Source organism: Oryza sativa, chromosome 8, assembly GCF_034140825.1.
Source record: "Oryza sativa Japonica Group chromosome 8, ASM3414082v1".
Lineage (NCBI taxonomy): Eukaryota > Viridiplantae > Streptophyta > Magnoliopsida > Poales > Poaceae > Oryza > Oryza sativa.
In genome coordinates, this window is record NC_089042.1 from 26,850,665 (window position 1) to 26,867,785 (window position 17,121).

The 17,121-nt window shown below is 45.3% G+C and overlaps 1 protein-coding gene and 3 long non-coding RNA genes across 5 annotated transcripts; 3 read left to right on the forward strand and 1 right to left on the reverse strand.

The window, feature by feature from the left end:
* Window positions 1–3,764: 3,764 nt before the first annotated feature.
* On the forward strand, window positions 3,765–5,737 carry LOC136351393 (uncharacterized). The gene is made up of 2 exons (XR_010734461.1): window positions 3,765–4,006; window positions 5,660–5,737. It is a non-coding gene; the product is annotated as an uncharacterized lncRNA (long non-coding RNA).
* Window positions 5,738–5,841: 104 nt separating this feature from the next.
* On the forward strand, window positions 5,842–6,635 carry LOC9267641 (uncharacterized). Its single transcript, XR_001548341.3, has 3 exons — window positions 5,842–5,988; window positions 6,261–6,344; window positions 6,439–6,635. It is a non-coding gene; the product is annotated as an uncharacterized lncRNA (long non-coding RNA).
* A 450-nt stretch (window positions 6,636–7,085) lies between these two features.
* Window positions 7,086–8,249, forward strand: LOC136351394 (uncharacterized). Its single transcript, XR_010734462.1, has 2 exons — window positions 7,086–7,147; window positions 7,821–8,249. It is a non-coding gene; the product is annotated as an uncharacterized lncRNA (long non-coding RNA).
* Window positions 8,250–9,119: 870 nt separating this feature from the next.
* LOC4346152 (uncharacterized) lies at window positions 9,120–12,283 on the reverse strand. Of its 2 annotated transcripts, none has more exons than XM_015794868.3 (3): window positions 10,495–12,283; window positions 10,143–10,389; window positions 9,120–9,680 (listed from the first exon to the last, which is right to left on the reverse strand). In XM_015794868.3, the coding sequence occupies exons 1-3, from the start codon at window positions 11,005–11,007 to the stop codon at window positions 9,286–9,288; spliced, it is 1,155 nt and encodes a 384-aa protein (XP_015650354.1). In that variant the 5' UTR covers window positions 11,008–12,283; the 3' UTR covers window positions 9,120–9,285. Both variants share the same exon structure in this region, with proteins under 2 accessions (XP_015650354.1, XP_066159558.1).
* Window positions 12,284–17,121: the final 4,838 nt, after the last annotated feature.

Consider the following 17,121-nt stretch of genomic DNA (forward strand, 5'->3'; position numbering starts at 1 on the left):
AAAAAAGGTGTTGGCTCTCATGCAAGAGCTAGCTTTGCACGTGCTCCAAGACAAATACATTAAATGTATAAATGAGAGAAAATAATCTTAGAGCTAGCTCTGCACGTGCTGTTTTTCGGAAAAACCCCTTTATTTTTTATCTTTATAGCGCTACCTCTAGAAGCGGAATTTTCTTTTCTTCGCATTGTATTTCTGTGAAATAGGAGGGCTTTTTCAGAACAAACACAACAGGGTGTTGTCCAGTCTGAGGACATATGCGATATTTTGTGCAAATACGAGGAGTTTTTTTTTTTTTTGCAAAATAGCCTTTTAATGAAACCGGCTCCAACCCACGGTGCAGACCCATAGCGCCTAAAATTGCGTTTGGCCGGTTACCGCCTACAAGCGGTCACTCGTGCGCGCGCGAGGAGCCAACTACAGCAAATGGGCGACGTGTAAATTTACGGGATAGCTAAAAAATAAAAAACATGAGAAAAAGGGTACGGTTAGGCTGGTTATTGATTGATGATACCCCATCTACCATGGGGCATAGAGAGAAACAACCAAGCAAGTGGTTGTGCCGGCTCAGGTACGCACGGAGCCCAGCATTGAGACCTCATACATCTACAACAGTTGGTATATATAAGCAGTAGATGGAAATACATTGAAATCCCTAAGTTAAGGAGCTGCAAAGACAGATGAAGTAGCACTGCAAAACAAATGTCCCTCTTAGGAGGATGAAATGGACTACATAAACACGAGTTTCTTAGTGCCCAAATATATCAACCACAAAGTTCTGTAATTGAGCATAGCTGCCCCTGATTTTAGATATGCAGACCACAGTGAATGATTTTCTTACAAGTTCCAAGCTAAGATCATTCTACAGTTAAACTCATGATCTCACCATAATACGCTGGGTTTTCTCTGGGTTGACAAATACACTGATTATATTCATGAAAATCATTAAGCAGTGCAATACTACCTACATGACTCAGCGACACACAGAAGGCAACGACGGACGAAGTTATGGCAGAAACACTCTTAATTTTGTAAGTGTTTTTGTATTTGGAAGATCAACAAATCTTCTTTTGGATAGGGAAGGTCAACAAATCATTTGCTCAAGCTTAATGTTCTCGCAATATCTTCTCATTGTAAGTGATAAAACGAAACCTGTTAGAAACTTCCGTTTGAAAGAACATGTTATTGACCCTAAGGAAAGAATGTGGTATTGAAGCATTCCAATCAACACAATAAGTTATTAAACAGTTGCTATGATCACAAAAATGTTCGTTCTTTTAGAAATCAAGGTACAAAGGAAAATATCTGGTTTCATGTTGGAGACATGGCAGCATCTGATTCATATTCATGCGGATAAATCAGTTATCACATCTTCTGATTATGTAGAGCTTGTTTTTATACACTCAACAAGCTGCAACCAAATGTCAGTTCGACCAAAGTGTTCTGCTCACATTTCCTAATTAAGTATGTCCCTGTTTCAGCTAATATATAAAAGAGCACTCTATAAAGCAACCAACCTCATCCTCAGTTTTTGTGATTTCTGAAATTTGCTTCTTTCCTCTAAGAAGCGGCTAAGTTCAATCCCTAAGATTGAACCAGATTATCAAATGAGAGACACGCCAAGATGTGTTAGCTGCTCGATTTACACGGTTTCTCTAGAATTTATGTTAGCCGTACAAAAGAAAATTAACCAGTTGTATTAGCACTATCAGTTGTATTATCACTGTGTAATTAAGTACACCTCTGAAAACCTGGCGAATTTTGTTTCACATTTACCTGCCCCTGCAGAGAATTGTGGTGTTGAGATTGCTTGAAGTAGGTCGAGGTAAGTAATTATCTGAAACATGAATAATAGCACGTACAGTTTTGCATCAATTTAGGGTTGAATTAACATTACGATCAAGAGCTGGTGGCGGAAGTAGGGCCACCAGGGGCGTAACCGCCACTCTGTGCTGCAAGGACGGAGCGACGTACGCATGGCGAGATGAGGCGAGGTGGTTGGCAAAGAAGACGCGGCGTTGATTGAACCGCTCCTTGCCGGCCGTCCAAGTGGTGAAAGGCGGACGGCGGAGGTCGGCGCGAGGACCAGCAGATTCAAGTGCAGGTTTAGCATCGACGGCAGATCAACCGGTGGCCGGCAATTGAGCGGGGTGCGGGAGTGGAGGCAATCCAGCCGGGTTCACTCGACGATAATGACTTGAAGCCGGCGACGGCGCGGTGGAAGAGCCGTTAGCGAGGGAAGAGAGGATGTGGCGCTGCGGGTGGGGGGCGCGGTGGCACGATGGTCGGCGAATCGCGGGCATGGGCGGGTTGGAGATTGGTGGCGGCGATTATGGAGTCGGACTCGGGAGGGGAAGGGGAACCTGCGGGGTAGGAAGAGGTTGGAGGTGGGATGAATCTCAAGCATTGGATTTAATATGGACAATTTGAACCATTGCATTGAGTGATGAATGAAAGATAGATAAATAGATAGATAGGCATAGAGAAAATTCCTATATACCCTTAAAAATTTACTCAATCCCTTTAATACCCCTGAATTTGACCTCATCCCTTATATACCCCTGAGTTTTCATTTTGATCTTCTCTATACCCATCTCCGTTAGTTAACCATTAGTTGACCGTTAAATATTTTAAAATGACTATATTACCCATCCTATACATATGTGGTACCTACCCAATAAATTTTCATATGAAAAAATTAACTTATACAAAATACAAGCAATATAATCATTTGATGCCCAACTTAAAAAATAAAACTTATTATTTTTTATTTTTTAAAAAAAATGATTAAATCCATACATTAGTTTCACCAGAAAATTAAGAGCAAAAACTAAATGTTATTTAGGTTTAAATTTTTGGGAAGATATACGAAATTCATCAAATTTGATCTGAAATTTATTTAAAAATTTTAAATTTGTTTTCTAATTTGTGATAAACTAATTACATCCCCTTTGTTTTTTTACAACGAATCTTTTTTCACTAAATATTTGTTGAAAAGTAATTTTCAAATTTTATGCAGAACTTTTTTTACAATAAATCTTTTTTATTTTCATGAAATAATGTTTTGTTTTTAAAAATTCATAACAAATATTTAGTAACTTATTCCTTATTGGTTTTCACAACTCAAATAATGTACACATAAAACATTTCTAGCTTTTAACAATATACCAAGGACAATAAAGTAATTTCTTCAATAACTAACGGTCAAACTAATGGTCAACTAACGGAATGGGTATTTAAGGGATGCAAATAAAAACTCAGGGGGTATATAAGAGATCAAACAAATTTATGGGGCGTAGAAGGGATTGGGTGAAATTACAGGGGCATGTAGGTAATTGGCCCATAGGCATATGCTTGTGGTTATAGGGCTTGTTTGGTTCTTTACCCTACCAATTCATTGGTAGTGCCAAAGTCTAGGAAAATTTTGGCACTACCAAAATATTGGTAGGGTAAAATTATTTAGCTAACATTTGGATTGCTACCAATTTAAAGCCAAATTCTTATAGCATAGTGAAGAAACTTCTAGAATATGACCAAATATTTTAGGGGCAGTACCAAATATTTAGTCTCAATCCAAACTAACACACAAACTATTCAATTTGCCAATAAATTGGTAGGGTATGTTTTTGGCATCAAACCAAAACGGCCCATAGTTTTGTCAAGGTCTAAGATATAGAATAAGTTTAGTAAAAGGGGTAAAGTGTAAAAATTCCTGCCACCCCAATCACCCCAATCCTTCTCCCGGCCGTAGACCATTTCGTTCCGACGCGAGTAATTCCTCCCCACGGGCGGCGACTAGGGCGGCTAGGGTTCGTCGGGCGCCGCCGTGCCGGAGATCGCCTCTCGCCGCCGACACCCGGATCTCCGCCGCCGCCGGTCGCCCCAGGTTATCCCGCTCCCGCAGTCACCATCCCGTCTTCTCCGCCAGTCGCCTCACGCCCGGCCTGGACGCCCCGGAATCCATTGTCGGTCTCGCCCCGCCGACTGCCGTTGACGCCACTGGCTGAAGGTAATAAGCCGCTCACCTCTCCCTCTCCCCCTCCCCCTGCGAGCTCATGGATTTAATCCATTCGCTCGTGCGTGTTCTCCGTACTTGGGTGAACTAAACCTAGTTCGTGTTCTCCCTACTTAGGTGGAGTAAAATAGTTGAACGTTTGTTCTCTGTACAACAACTGTCACCTATCTTCTCATTTAGGAGCTTCGATTTATCCTAGAATGAACGGAACCAGCGGTTTTGGATGAGTTCAGTACTGTGGTACTCTTGTTCTCGTGGACGATTTAGAGGAGCCACTCCTGTTGAGAAGAATTATATTTCATAGTTCCCCGATGGTAATGAATCACTAGAGCCCGTATTTTGCTAGTATATATTGATTAACTTCCACAAATGTGAAGGATAATCATGGTGCATAGTTTTTGTATGTCAAGTTTTCTCAATCAGGTGGCAGCTGTATTGCTTGCTAGTAAAAATGTTGTGCTGATTGGTTGTTTTTAAAGGCGATACGCAGATTGGTTGCTTTTCTTAGATGAAATTCTGATTGGTTGCTAGACAAGCAGTTTGCCCTTCAAATGCTATGGCCCACCTGCAAACGCCCTAGAGTGCTTTGGTGCTCTAATCTAAATGACCTAGGAAAGGATTAGGATGCTGTTGCTTAAGTTGTTTGGGCTGCAATGGATACAAGTTAGTTAGGGCTGGAAATGATGATCTCCATTTTCAGAACATATAAGGCTGGGAATGGGCCTTGGCCTGTCACCAGGCCTTCAAATGGAGAATAGACAAACTATGTCGACTTATTAGTTGTGTTTTCTCTTGCTCTTCTTTTGTCTGTAAGTGTTGGGTGTTCTATTTGTTTTTATACGGAATTAATTGCACGCAAAAAACCGAGTGCTCACTTCTGCAACGTTCTAATGGTTTTGCATGAGTTCAGTACTGTGTTATTCTTCTTGTTCTCGTTGATTTAGAGAAGCCACTCTTATTGAGAAAAATTATGTTTCATGTTCCTGGATATGGTAATGAATCACTGGAGACTATATTTTGCTAGTCTGTATTGATTAACTTCTACAAATGTAAAGTAGACTGATTTTTGTATGACAGGTTCTCTCAATCAGGTTGCAGCTGTACTGTTTGCTAGTAAAAGTGTTGTGCTGATTGGTTGTTTCTAAAGGCAAAATGCAGATTGGTTGCTTTTTTTAGATGAAATTATGATTGGTTGCTAGACAAGTGGTTTGCCCTTCAAATGCTATGACACACCTGCAAACACCCTCTAGGCTTTGATGCTTTAATTCAAATGCCCTATGAAAGGATTAGGCATATAGGATGCTGTTCCTTGAAGTGGGTGGGCTGTAATGGACACGACAAGTTAGTTAGGGCTGGAAAATGATGATGTCCATTCTCAGAAAATATAACGCTGGGAATGGGCCTTGGCTTGTCACCGGGCCTGCAAATAGAGAATAGACAAAATATGTTGACTTACTTACTGGTTGTGTTTTCCCCTGCGTTTCTTTTGACTGTAACTGTTGGGAGTTCTATTTGTCTTTATACTGAATAAATTGCTCATAAAAACTGATTGCTCACTGCTCCAGCTGTGACCTGCTTTTCTTAAGTTCTTTCCCCGTCTAGCTTTTTATGTGAAATTGAACTAACTTTTTATGTGATTTTGGACAGTAGGGATACTTTAAGAGGCTTTTGGGAACAGGAACAGTCTGAGTTAAGAAATGTCTTCTGGGAAGGGGAAGCGGAAGATGGAAGAAAAGGGAGTGCCTCTGCAGGGAGATCTAGACCCTGATAATGATCCCATGAAATATGCTTTGTCTGCTCCCAGGGTACAGATTATTCCCGGGCTGTGGCGCCGAATTGTCAGACGACGGAGAAGCAAGAATGATGCCAAGCCCTGGGCATGTCCCTGTGGATATGTAAATAAACCTATCCAGCATCTGTTTTTTGATCTCCCTCGATTTAAGTGTGGAAGTAGAGAATGCAAGGAAATGATCCCGGTATGGATTTACTCTTTAAAGTTTGAATTCTGCATGCCTAGAAGACTATTCCCTCTGTTCCAAAATATAAAGATTTCTAGGTTGCTTAAAAAATACTAAGGTTAGGTCAAAATATTCTTTTTAGTCACTTCAGTTGTCAATTTTTGAATTTTGAAATGGTTAGATTCCCTTTGCAAGCTTCTGATTGGCTTTGAATGCTAGAAATCCTTATATTTTGGAATGGAGGTAATAGATGCTTATTGTAAGATTGACCATTATGTTTTAATCTGTAGGATGACTATGAATTTAAGTTCTCACTTGTTGAGAAGCGAACGGTGTTTGTCTTCTCAATAAAGTGAAAGACCAAGATTCCAGACGTACGCATATTTCTTACCCACTTTCTTTGTCTAATATTGAAATGGCTATGTCTGTTTTCTTCTGTCGTCTCATTAATAGTTTTTGTATTTTCAGCACACTGCATGGCATATGCCTCTGCAGTGAATGCTGATATAACAAGTAAGGTCACAAGCGTACTTTTAGGAGAAGCAATTCGTGATGCAAAATCTGAAATATGCATGAGAAACTTTCTTGCAAAAATTGAAGCTAAAGAAGCAATTGCCAAGGAGTTTGGATATGAATACACATGATGATCTTGGCATAAAAGATTTGTGGAAAATTATTTCGATCTTAGAGAAAGATGGAGTTGAGACAGTGGTATGTTTTCCAACGCTTAAGTTCTTAATTTTTTCTTTTTATGAATTTTCTTATAATAACTCCTTTTGTTTTATAGGATGGTTCACACAAAGCCAGGATATCAGGGATTACTCATGTTCCACTGGATTTCCCAGTGATATGCAAAGAGATTGCGGAAGGACACCCACTATTGGCCATCATAAGAACAGGAAAAGGATTTGATGACTTGCAATATAATCAGATTTATAAACCACCAAAAGTATCGAGAATTGTGGATGGTAAATCTGCGGGGCTTCATTGTATTACACTTGTTGGAGGTGCCATGCGCAAAGGTAGAAAAATGCATTATAAGTTTGTCAATACATATGGGGAGGATTTCTGCAAACTCAGAAGCTTAAACAGAGATGATGGAATAAAGGGTGGATAGGAAATGTCATTGCTGAAGGGATACTAAGGAAACCTGTCAAGTTTCTCCGGGAGGGACGAGGTAGTGTGTAATCTGGAATCCCATTCTGATTTGAAATTGCTTGCCACCTTTGGAAGAATGATTTTTTTTGTACAATTTTGTGTTTCTTTAATTATCAGTTCTCGTTTGCTTGCTAGCAACTATTATTTGGAGAGCTTGTCAATGAAATGTTAAATAGGTATAAATTGCAGTACATTACTTATAGGGCACACATGCTTGTAGCTATTAGTGATAGCATATTATGGGGCACAGATAGATGTAATGCACTATTTGTATATCTGTGTAATGGATAATCCTATTCTTAATTTCAAACTTGGTTGATCATTGATAGAACAAGTTAACAACTAATTTAATCAAAAAGTCCAGGCTGGGTCTACTAATTTTTATAATCAACCAATATAAGGCCATAATCTTAATGTAGTTCAATAGTTAATTTACAATTTGTTCATTTCAGTCTTATTTTGCACGCCTCTTGTGCATTCTTTGTTACTACTTTATTTGAAGGGTGCTCGTGCTCTTTTGTAATACATTAAACTGGTTGAAATCCCAATCTCTTCCCAATCATAGGTACCGCCCATGTTCTCAGAGAAATGCATTCATGCAATCAACTTTTGTTTGTTTATGTGCAGCAAATTTACATAAACAACATTTCATTGTTAGTTTCTATTGTTTGTAAAGAGTATTCTTTCTGCAGAGGTTTTGAAGCAGTAGAAGTAAGGCCTGTTCCAGGATGTAATTACTCACCCAGCCACAAAGGGAAGTAGGGGGCAGTTCTGGTGTTCGATGTTCCAGCAACCAAATCACGATGGATGTATGGTTAACCTGCTATGACAGCCATGAACTCGTTAATTGGTGTATGTAGCTAGCACTTCTCATTATCTTTTTTGCCTACTCTTCTTCTTGGGCATGCATTGTCCCTATGATTACCTGTGATTCGTCTCTGCGGATGGCGCATTGAGATTTCAAATCTCGGGACGTACAACAGATCTAGTAATAGTTTGTTTGCTGTGCTGGTTCGTTAAACATATACTGGAGCTCCCAGAATCACTGGACATACCAGGCTTCATTTAGAGTGTGTAGTCTCCAACTGTAATACTTTCCTGTGGTTAGTGTTGTTTCTCTACATGATGATAGCCTGAACAAGGATACATTCCTCAGTTCCATGGGTGGGTGGATGGTCGACACGTTTTCCATCTCGGCAACAAAAGGTGTCTTTTTTTTTTTTTGCGGGGAACAAAAGGTGTCTTTTGACTGAGTTTTGACATATTTGAATGGGGAAACTCTTTTCATCGTTAGGTTCTGTTTGGTTAATCCAGGGAAGAGAGTGATTAGAGGGTATCACCTCAGAAACTAAGGGGATATCCATTTTTACATTATTATTTTTTTAAAAAAAAATATTACAATAACATGTCAGACCACCCAATCAATCGATTTTGTTAGAAGACTGCTAACCAGATCCACAATTACACAAATTAAATCAACACGTAACAACAGGACCAACGATGAACAAATACCAATCCACCTCTTATCACTAAACTATGAGCTGCAGAAGAAGATTTTGGTTCCATACCTTCTGACAGAGTGAAGCACGTCAACCTGCCCCTTAGCCGTTGCACCCATTAATCTTCCCTTCGTCGTCGAGTCACCTTCCTCCAGCTCCAGGTCCTCTGGCTTGGCTCAGAGATTGATGCGATGTGCTGCATGTGCATATTCTTCTTGGGTCCGCAGACTTCGGCTTGGCTCAGGAATGAACTGAAACAACTTCTTGGATTATGCTGACCACTTCTGCAATCTACCACATGCTCCAGCAAAGGCATTGCTGGGCACTTCCTTCAGGCTCCGCTGCATACTCCGCAGAAGAGATTGCATAGGTAGCACATTGGCATTGAGCAGCCAAGGAAGTAATGCCTGCTTCCTTTTATGTATGGCATTGGTTACGAAGAAAACCAGAGGGAGTATCAATTACATAAAACATAAATAAAAGACACTCATATAGGCATTACATAAGTTTGCAGACTAGCTGCAAAGCGATTAGCATTGCACATTAAAATGGATCTGGTCTTTTAAGTGTGCACATGAATATATAACATAACAGCATAGACAAATAAATTTCACCATCATATAACTGATTAACATAGCCTACCAAATAAGATTGCAATTTAGCACTGGGGAACAAGATGCCCTTGACAATCTTGCAAAACATCCTCTGTGATTTCCGCCAACAGATCTGGCTCACAGGACATGTCACAGACTTTCATTCTCTCGCACTCGGCAATGTCTCTGTGAAGCTCTTCAAGAGCTTCATCATCCTCCCTAACTAAGTTGTTCAAGCCAAGAGCGAAGTCATAGTCCTTAGAAGGATCAAAATAGATACTGTCATCCTCACATAAACCCACAAACTCAATAGCCATCTTCTCAGAGATAATAAGTCCTTTACTGTCAATTTCCTGTTTCCCACAAGACATTTCCTCGAAGTCTGTTTCACGCCCTCGGTATGTTCCAATAGCTGGATGCACAATCTTAGTTCCTTTGCACTCACAATGAAAGCACCTACCTGTTCTCGAAAGAATAAAGAACGCTCAGCAGCAAGCCAGAAAGAAAAATATCAAAATTAACTTTTTAATCATTACACAAATTAAACTTCAGATGCATGAATAATTTTGGCTACACAGAAGCTGTCCAAGGATTAGTAGTAGCTAGTAACTTCAGATGCATGAATAATGTTGGCTACACAGAAGCTGTCCAAGGATTAGTAGTACCTAGTGCTGGAGCTGCAAACCAACAACTAGGAGGGTTCATCAGGAATGGAAGGTTCCTTCCCATTTTTATTTGTGGGTTCTAGGTGAGCTAAAAAGAATGGGAACCAGGGGAAATACTCAAATTAACAAAGTGAAGCTAATGTCCAAGTATGTGGACAATGCAGATCGTGGCACATCAAAGTAACAATGTCAATGGTATCTTACAACTCGAGGAAATACGACTCATATTTAACTGTAGTGCAAGTGCAAAATCATACCAGAATCTGTAGGCGACTCTAGTTCAGCGCAGCATGAAAATAGTGTACCAATATCTTCTTCACCATTGCTGCACTCCAGGAAGAAAAGACTAGGAGCAGTGTTATCACGCTGTGAACCCTTTGGTCTTGCCAGAAAATTCACATGAGCATATGGAAATCCTTTGCGATTCCGAAAGTAACCATATCTGCCATTCTCAGGTACATCAAAATTTGTACCGCAGATGACATGAAGTTCATACTCGGTTCCCTAAAACAAGACAGACAGCTCAGTAAAGATATTTACGAGACTTAGTATTAATATTTGCTATAATAAAAACAAAAGAATTGGAAGACGAGTACATGAGCTACCCACCTTTTCTTTTGCATATCTCTTCAATGCAGCTTTCACCTTTCTGCAGATGAAATATTGATTAGCCATGAAATTTTGCTGGCTGCGTTTGACCAACTCGTCAGCTCTGGGAACCAATTCAGGAACTGATGGCACAGATTTGGCAGGGTATGATTTCTGTGAAAAATATCTTGAAATGAGCTCCACCTCATTGGAAGTGAGTGTGCGGCTAACCGCTAGCGATGGCTTGTCAATGGGCAACAGCATTGGATGGGTTGACACAGCGAATTCAGCTTGAGCATCAGGATGAGGATGCCATGCCGCGTCTGCTGCTGCCTTGTAAGCATCCTCATGAGAGCAGGATATATCATGATCGCACATTGCTCTAAAAGTGACTTGTTCAAGGTTAGCATTGGAGTGGAAAAGGTACATCATGGCATCGTGTTCAGATAATGCAGGGAAGAGGTTGTGGAGGAAAGCAAGAAGGCCGTTGAGGGAGCGGCACTCAATGCGCACGAGACTGTTGGTGCAGATCATGTCCAGCTTAAGCTCCTCATGTGGAGGGAATGTGGTGTCGTACCAGATGGTGTTGAGGATGATGTTGGAGACACGGTCATTAGCAGGACCAAAGCAATGGCCTGCCTTGAGGAGGCTATGGTGATAGCGTCTGCGCAAATCATCCCTGGGAAGCCGCGCGATCGCTTTGAGGTACAACACATGGATTTTCTCCAGGAGAAGAGTTCTCAGAGTATCTGTGAATTCATGGGGGAACTTGTTCAAGCTGCTGATTCCTTTGATGTAGTGATTCAAGCGAAGAGCCGCCTGCCGGACAGGTTTCGGGAAGTCGGGTGGCTCCTTGAGAGGTTCCTGGAGAAATTCGTGGAGGCGGTGGATGGCATCAAGAGACAGGTAGCATCCATCGGTGAGAATCTGCGAGGAGGCTGATCTCCAAGACGCGAAGCTAGCGAGAGTGATCTGGCTGCAAATGCTGGCGGGTCTGGGTGCGAGGCGGAGATGGCAGCGCAGCGGAGGGCAACCTCTGTGGTTGGGGAGGAGATCGGGAACAGCCTGCCTCCAATTCCCCGAGTGTACTCGATGAGGTGGACGGCGGCGAGCAGGTCGGCCTTGGTGAGCAGGAGGTAGTGCAAGGCCTCCGAGACGGGGAGGTGGCGGAAGTAGCAGATGAGGAAGGTGACGAGGCCCTCGAGCGAGCGCTGCGCGACGGGGACGTTCCTCCTCCGCTCCGGCGAGGTCTCGCACCGCCCCATCCTCGGAGGAAAGCAGCGGATGCAGCTGGCATCCGCGGCGATCTCGGACAAAATTGCCTCGTCTCTCCCCCTCTTCCTCTTCCTCGACTTCCCATCCTCCTCTTCCTCCTCCGACGCCGTGCAGTCGGGCAGGAGGGGTTCGGAGACGGTGTTGACGATGATGTTGGAGATGGGATCCATGAGGCCGAAGCAGACGCCGGCGTCAAGGAGGGGCGGGATGAGCGCCGGCGTCTCCTCCACCGGGAGCCGGCCGAGCGCAGCCTTGTAGTACCCATGGATGTGCCCGAGCAGCTCCGACAGCACAACACCCCGCTCCTTCACCGGCGAGGGCTGGTTGGCATCGGAGCTATCGCTGCCGCCCCTGCCTGTCGCCGGCGACGAGGGGGTGGATCCGGAGCTTCCGGCGGAGCTATCGCTGCCGCCCTTCGCTGTCGCCGACATCAGGGCAGGGATTCCACCGGGGCGGCGCCGCCGCGCGGTCCCTCCCTCTCTCTCCCCCTTCTCCTTCCTAGGGTTTGGGTGAGCGTTTCTTTCTTCCTTTCCGCGAAAAAAAAAAGGAGTAAATTTCACAAGTAGTCCAAGTTGCAGAAAACCACACACACTTTGACACTTACACTTAAGTACTTATATTTTGGTAGTGTCGTTTCACAAAACCACACTATCAATAAATAGATTCACCCGCGAGATGACGTGACTATTTCACTGTTTCATCTAGGATGAGGATATGGCATCCTATTACCAGCCATCGCACAAAATTAATAGAATGCCACGTCCTCATCCTTAATGGAACAACCACGTTATCTCATGGGTGAATCCATTCATCGATAGTGTGATTTTGTGAAACTAAACTACTAAAATATATGTACTTAAATGCCAAGTGTCAAAATATGTGTTGTTTTCTGTAACTTGAACCATAAAACATGTAGTTTTGTGAAATTTACTTTAAAAAAAGGGCAATAATACTCCTACAGATTACTGTTACGTACTATAATATCGTTCGTTTATTTGGGGAGATCCGCGTAATGTTACTAACATCCGATTTGTTTCAGCTTCACGTTATTGTAATCTAAATTTTTGAGTTGGATTTCTATAAAGTATAAACTGAATGGATTATAATAAGCTAGAGTACATTTAGATGTGACTTGTTTAATCAATTAAACAAATAGAAAAACAAATTAGAATCTCCCTTCCCTGTCCTTGGGCCGTCTTCGGCCCATCCTCCCCTACAAGTCCGTCCTTCCTCCCCGCTCAACCCGTTTTCTCCTCTTTCTCTTCCCGCGGGCCGAAGTTCACTCCTCCACCTCCTCTTTCTCTCTCAGGCCTGCCTTCCCTTCCGGCCTAGCCCGCCAGTCGGCCTATGTCACGCCCAGAAATTTAGCCCAAATTTCCAGACTATTCTGTGTATTAAATCCCTGTCCAGGACCAGCCAGGGCACACAAAACGACAAGTAATATACAGTTCCAAACGTAAATAAAGCGTAAAATACTTACAGAAGAAGCACTTAGTCCTCACACTGAAACAAGAGCAGCAGCAGCGGAAAATGAGATCCTAGCGGGGCTTCAGCTCCACTCCACAGGCAAAACTCAACTGGGGTCTGAGCCTTGGTCTTCCAACTTCATCTTCAGCTCAGAAGCACTACACTTCTGAAAAAGGGGAATAATAGCAAGGCTGAGTACAACCACCGTACTCAGCAGGCCACACCAACGATGCAGACGTGCAAGGGGATTCAAGAATGGCTTGTGGCTATTTGCATAAAGGCGGTTGTAAAATATTTTATTTAGCAAACAGTAAAACTGTTGAATAATTAAGGTAATATTAAATCTCCACTGATCAACGCTACACCACGTTGAACAGGCCCAACCAACCCACCTGAACTACAGTGCATTGGGTCGATTTATTAAGTGTGAGACTAATCACGGTGAATCTGGTCGATCGCCCATAACCGCGGGCACGGCTATTCGAATAGTTTTACTCTGGCCAGAGGTGCACAACTGTACCCACAAGACACAACCCACCGACATGTCACCGAGTCATCATGTGCCCATGATGCACACGTCACCATGTCGAGTGATTGTGACGAGACCCTTCGCATAACCCTCCCCTAACCATCCACACCACGCTAAGGTTTCACCCCCACTCCTCAAAAGGCAGTGGGCGGTCCCCTCTTGCGCCGCGGTGAATCTGGCAACTGGACAACCGGACACCCCGGCCGACCCAACTCCATCACGCCCACCCTCGCCACCGGTGCCTAGGAAAGGGTCGAGCTATACTTCAGATCAAGCAGTTACCCACTCCCGCTTGTGGCAAGCGCTCTAAGTCTTCCAGGGTTTCCCGTGAACCGGTCCTTAATTGCCATGGGTGCGACTCACAAAACCATGCACCCACAGCCCACCATTCAGTCGCATTTTAGTTGGATAATTACGACCATGAAACATGGCCAGATGTCTCGAGCACGCAGCTCAACAAGATACTAGAATGTCTAATACTGCAATTATCCCATCGACTGAGCTAGTGGTAATTAAGCATGGCTGTAACGCCCCAATTTTCGTTCGGGATTAAAAATCATTTAATAATGTATTTTCTAGAAATTAAATAAAAGTTAAATCAACTTAATCAAGTGACTTATTGAGGGAATTAAAAATTTCCTTTAAAAATTATTGGTCGGGAATATTTTGTAATATTCTTTGTGCCCTAATGTACTCTCCGAAATTTTCCGTGAATTTTCGGAGCTCGAGAAATAGTTTTAATAGCACAAAGATCATTGCACCAATTAAAATAAAAAGAAAACAAATAAAATCCTCCTTCCTCTCTTTGGGCCCCTTTCGGCCCAAATTCCTCCCCCTCCTTCCTCTCCCGCGGCCCGCGCGCCTCCTCCCTCTCTCGGGCCGGCTCCTTTCTCCCTTGGCCCGCTCGCAAAAGTCTGTTTTGCGTCCCTCCTCTCCCTTCGCCGACAGGTGGGACCGGCGATCCCACCCGTCAGCTCCTCCTCCTACCTCTGGCTGGCCGGCTGCAGCCGCCATGGCCGCCCGAGCCGTCCAACGTCGCCGCTTTCCCCGCCCACCTCCTCCACCCTGCACCGCTCCCGCCCGACCGTGGGACCTCGCCGCCCATGACCCTGCTCCCCTCCCCCACTCCGTCGCGCGAAAAACCGCCGCCACCACCCCCACGACGCCGCCCCACTCCCCCTCGAAATCCGCCGCTCCCCGGCCCTCTCCTCGCCCCCTTGAGCTATAAAATCAATCCCCGTGGCCTCCTATTCCTTTTTCCCCGTTTTCCCGAGTCCCCCACGCCTTCTACCGAGCTCCCCACGCTGATCCCCATCGCCGCCGCTCGCCGGCGATCTCCAGCCGCGCGCCGCCGCTGCCCCCGCCGTCGCCGCGCCTCACCGCGTGTGCCCTCAGCTTCACCATCCCGCGCCACACGCTGGCCTCCACTCGGTTTCCTTCAACCGCCATCGGAACCACCTCCCCACCGTGTAACCTTTCTCCGCCGCTTGCCGCCGAACTCCGGCCGCCTCTCCTCGCCACGCTAGCCACCGCCAAGCCGCGCCACTGCCACTGTCGGCTTCGCCGCTCCAAGCCGAGCACCGACCACTGCCTCGTTCCACCAATCCGTGGCCGAGTCATCACCTCCACCACCCACCCGAGCCGTTACCATCCTCCGCCTCCGGTCGTCGCCTCCGGCAGCACCTCACTGCTCTCAGCCACCCCGCGGCCGCCATTAGCTTCACTACCGCAAGGGCAAGCTCGGCCGCCCATCCCTTTTTCCCCTCCACCACCAGAACCACCTCCCCGCCATACCACCCTACCGGCCGCCTTTTTCCGCCTCCGGTCGCCGTTCGCCTTCACCCCGGCTGCCGCTGCGACGCATCGGCCGCATCGCCGGCTTCGCCGCGTCCCGCTCTTCCCCATCCGCCGCCCGGTCGCCGCCTTCCGCCGCCGGGAGCCCCTCCTCATTGTCGACCTGTGGAGCGCCGCCGCCTCCCTCCGCCGGCTGCTCCTCGCCGTCGCCGTGCCCCTCGGTGAGCTCCGCCACCTCCCTCTCCCTCACTGCCTCCGTTTCCTCTCGCCGCTTCCCGCGCTGCGCGCCGTCGCTCCCTGTGCCGCCCGCCGTCGCCGGTGACTGCGCGCCGCCGCCCTCTATGGTCGGTCCAGCCATGCCCGTGCCCGGCCACCGTTCTCCTCAGCCGCCCGATCGGCTTGGGCCGATCTGGGCCGTCCATCCCGTGGACGGGCGGTGGACCGCCCTTGTGATCCCGGTCCATGGTGGACCAAGCCCCCTTGAGTCGCTGACGCCTGGGACCCGCCTGTCGGCGCCGGCCCCCTCTCTTGCTGACGTCAGCGGCAGTCCTTTTCCTTTGTGAAAATATTTAATAATTGCGCAATAATTCGGTAATAATTGTAGATATTAATTTAATGGCTCAAAACCTTCTAAAATTCATATCTAATTCATTCAAACTCCGAATTGAGCCATTCAACTTGCAAAATTCATCTAAAATTGAGCTCTACATGTTTGTTTACTTTTTAAGTACTGTTTCCTTGGTTTTTATTATAGTTTTTCCTTGTTTTGCGTGCTAGCGTGTAGAATCCGTCGTTTCGGAAGTCCGCGGTCGCGAGGAAAAGAGTTCGGAAGATCAAAGTGTAGAAGCAAGGCAAGTCACACATTCCCCTTGAGCATGTTGATCCCAATTTACAAATGTTTTACTATTTGCAAATAAATATGCATGTTTTGCTAATTACATGGGATTCGGGTATTACCTATCTGCTCGCTTGTGCCATGTTTACTTGATATCTTTCCTTTGTCAACCATGGGTAATAAATCGCCTAGCTTGTGTTACTTTGATGACCTAGCTAGAACTATATGCTTAGCCATGCTTAATTACCACTAGCTCAGTCGATGGGATAATTACAGTTTTAGACCTTTTAGTATCAGAATGAGCTGCGTGCTCGAGACATCTGGCCATGCTTCATGGTCGTAATTATCCAACTAAAATGCGACTGAATGGTGGGCTGTGGGTGCATGGTTTTGCTAGTCACACCCATGGCAATTAAGGACCGGTTCGCGGGATGCCCTGGAAGAACTTATCGTACTTACCACAAGCCAGCGTGGGCAACGGCTGGGCTTGTAGTGTAGCTTTCCTCTAGCCGACGCATCCAGGCAAGGGTGGGCGTGATGGAGTTTGGATGGGCCCTGCGACGGCCTATGCGGCTTCCGGATTCACCTAGGCACGAGAGGGGACTGCCCGCTGCCTTGCGAGGAGTGGGGGTGAAACCTGAGGTGTGGTGTGCTTGGTTAGAGGGGGTTATGCGAAGGGTCCTGTCACGGCCTCTTTCCGGTATGTCGTGGTGGCATGTCGGCGCACGGAAACGTGTCGTGGGGCTGT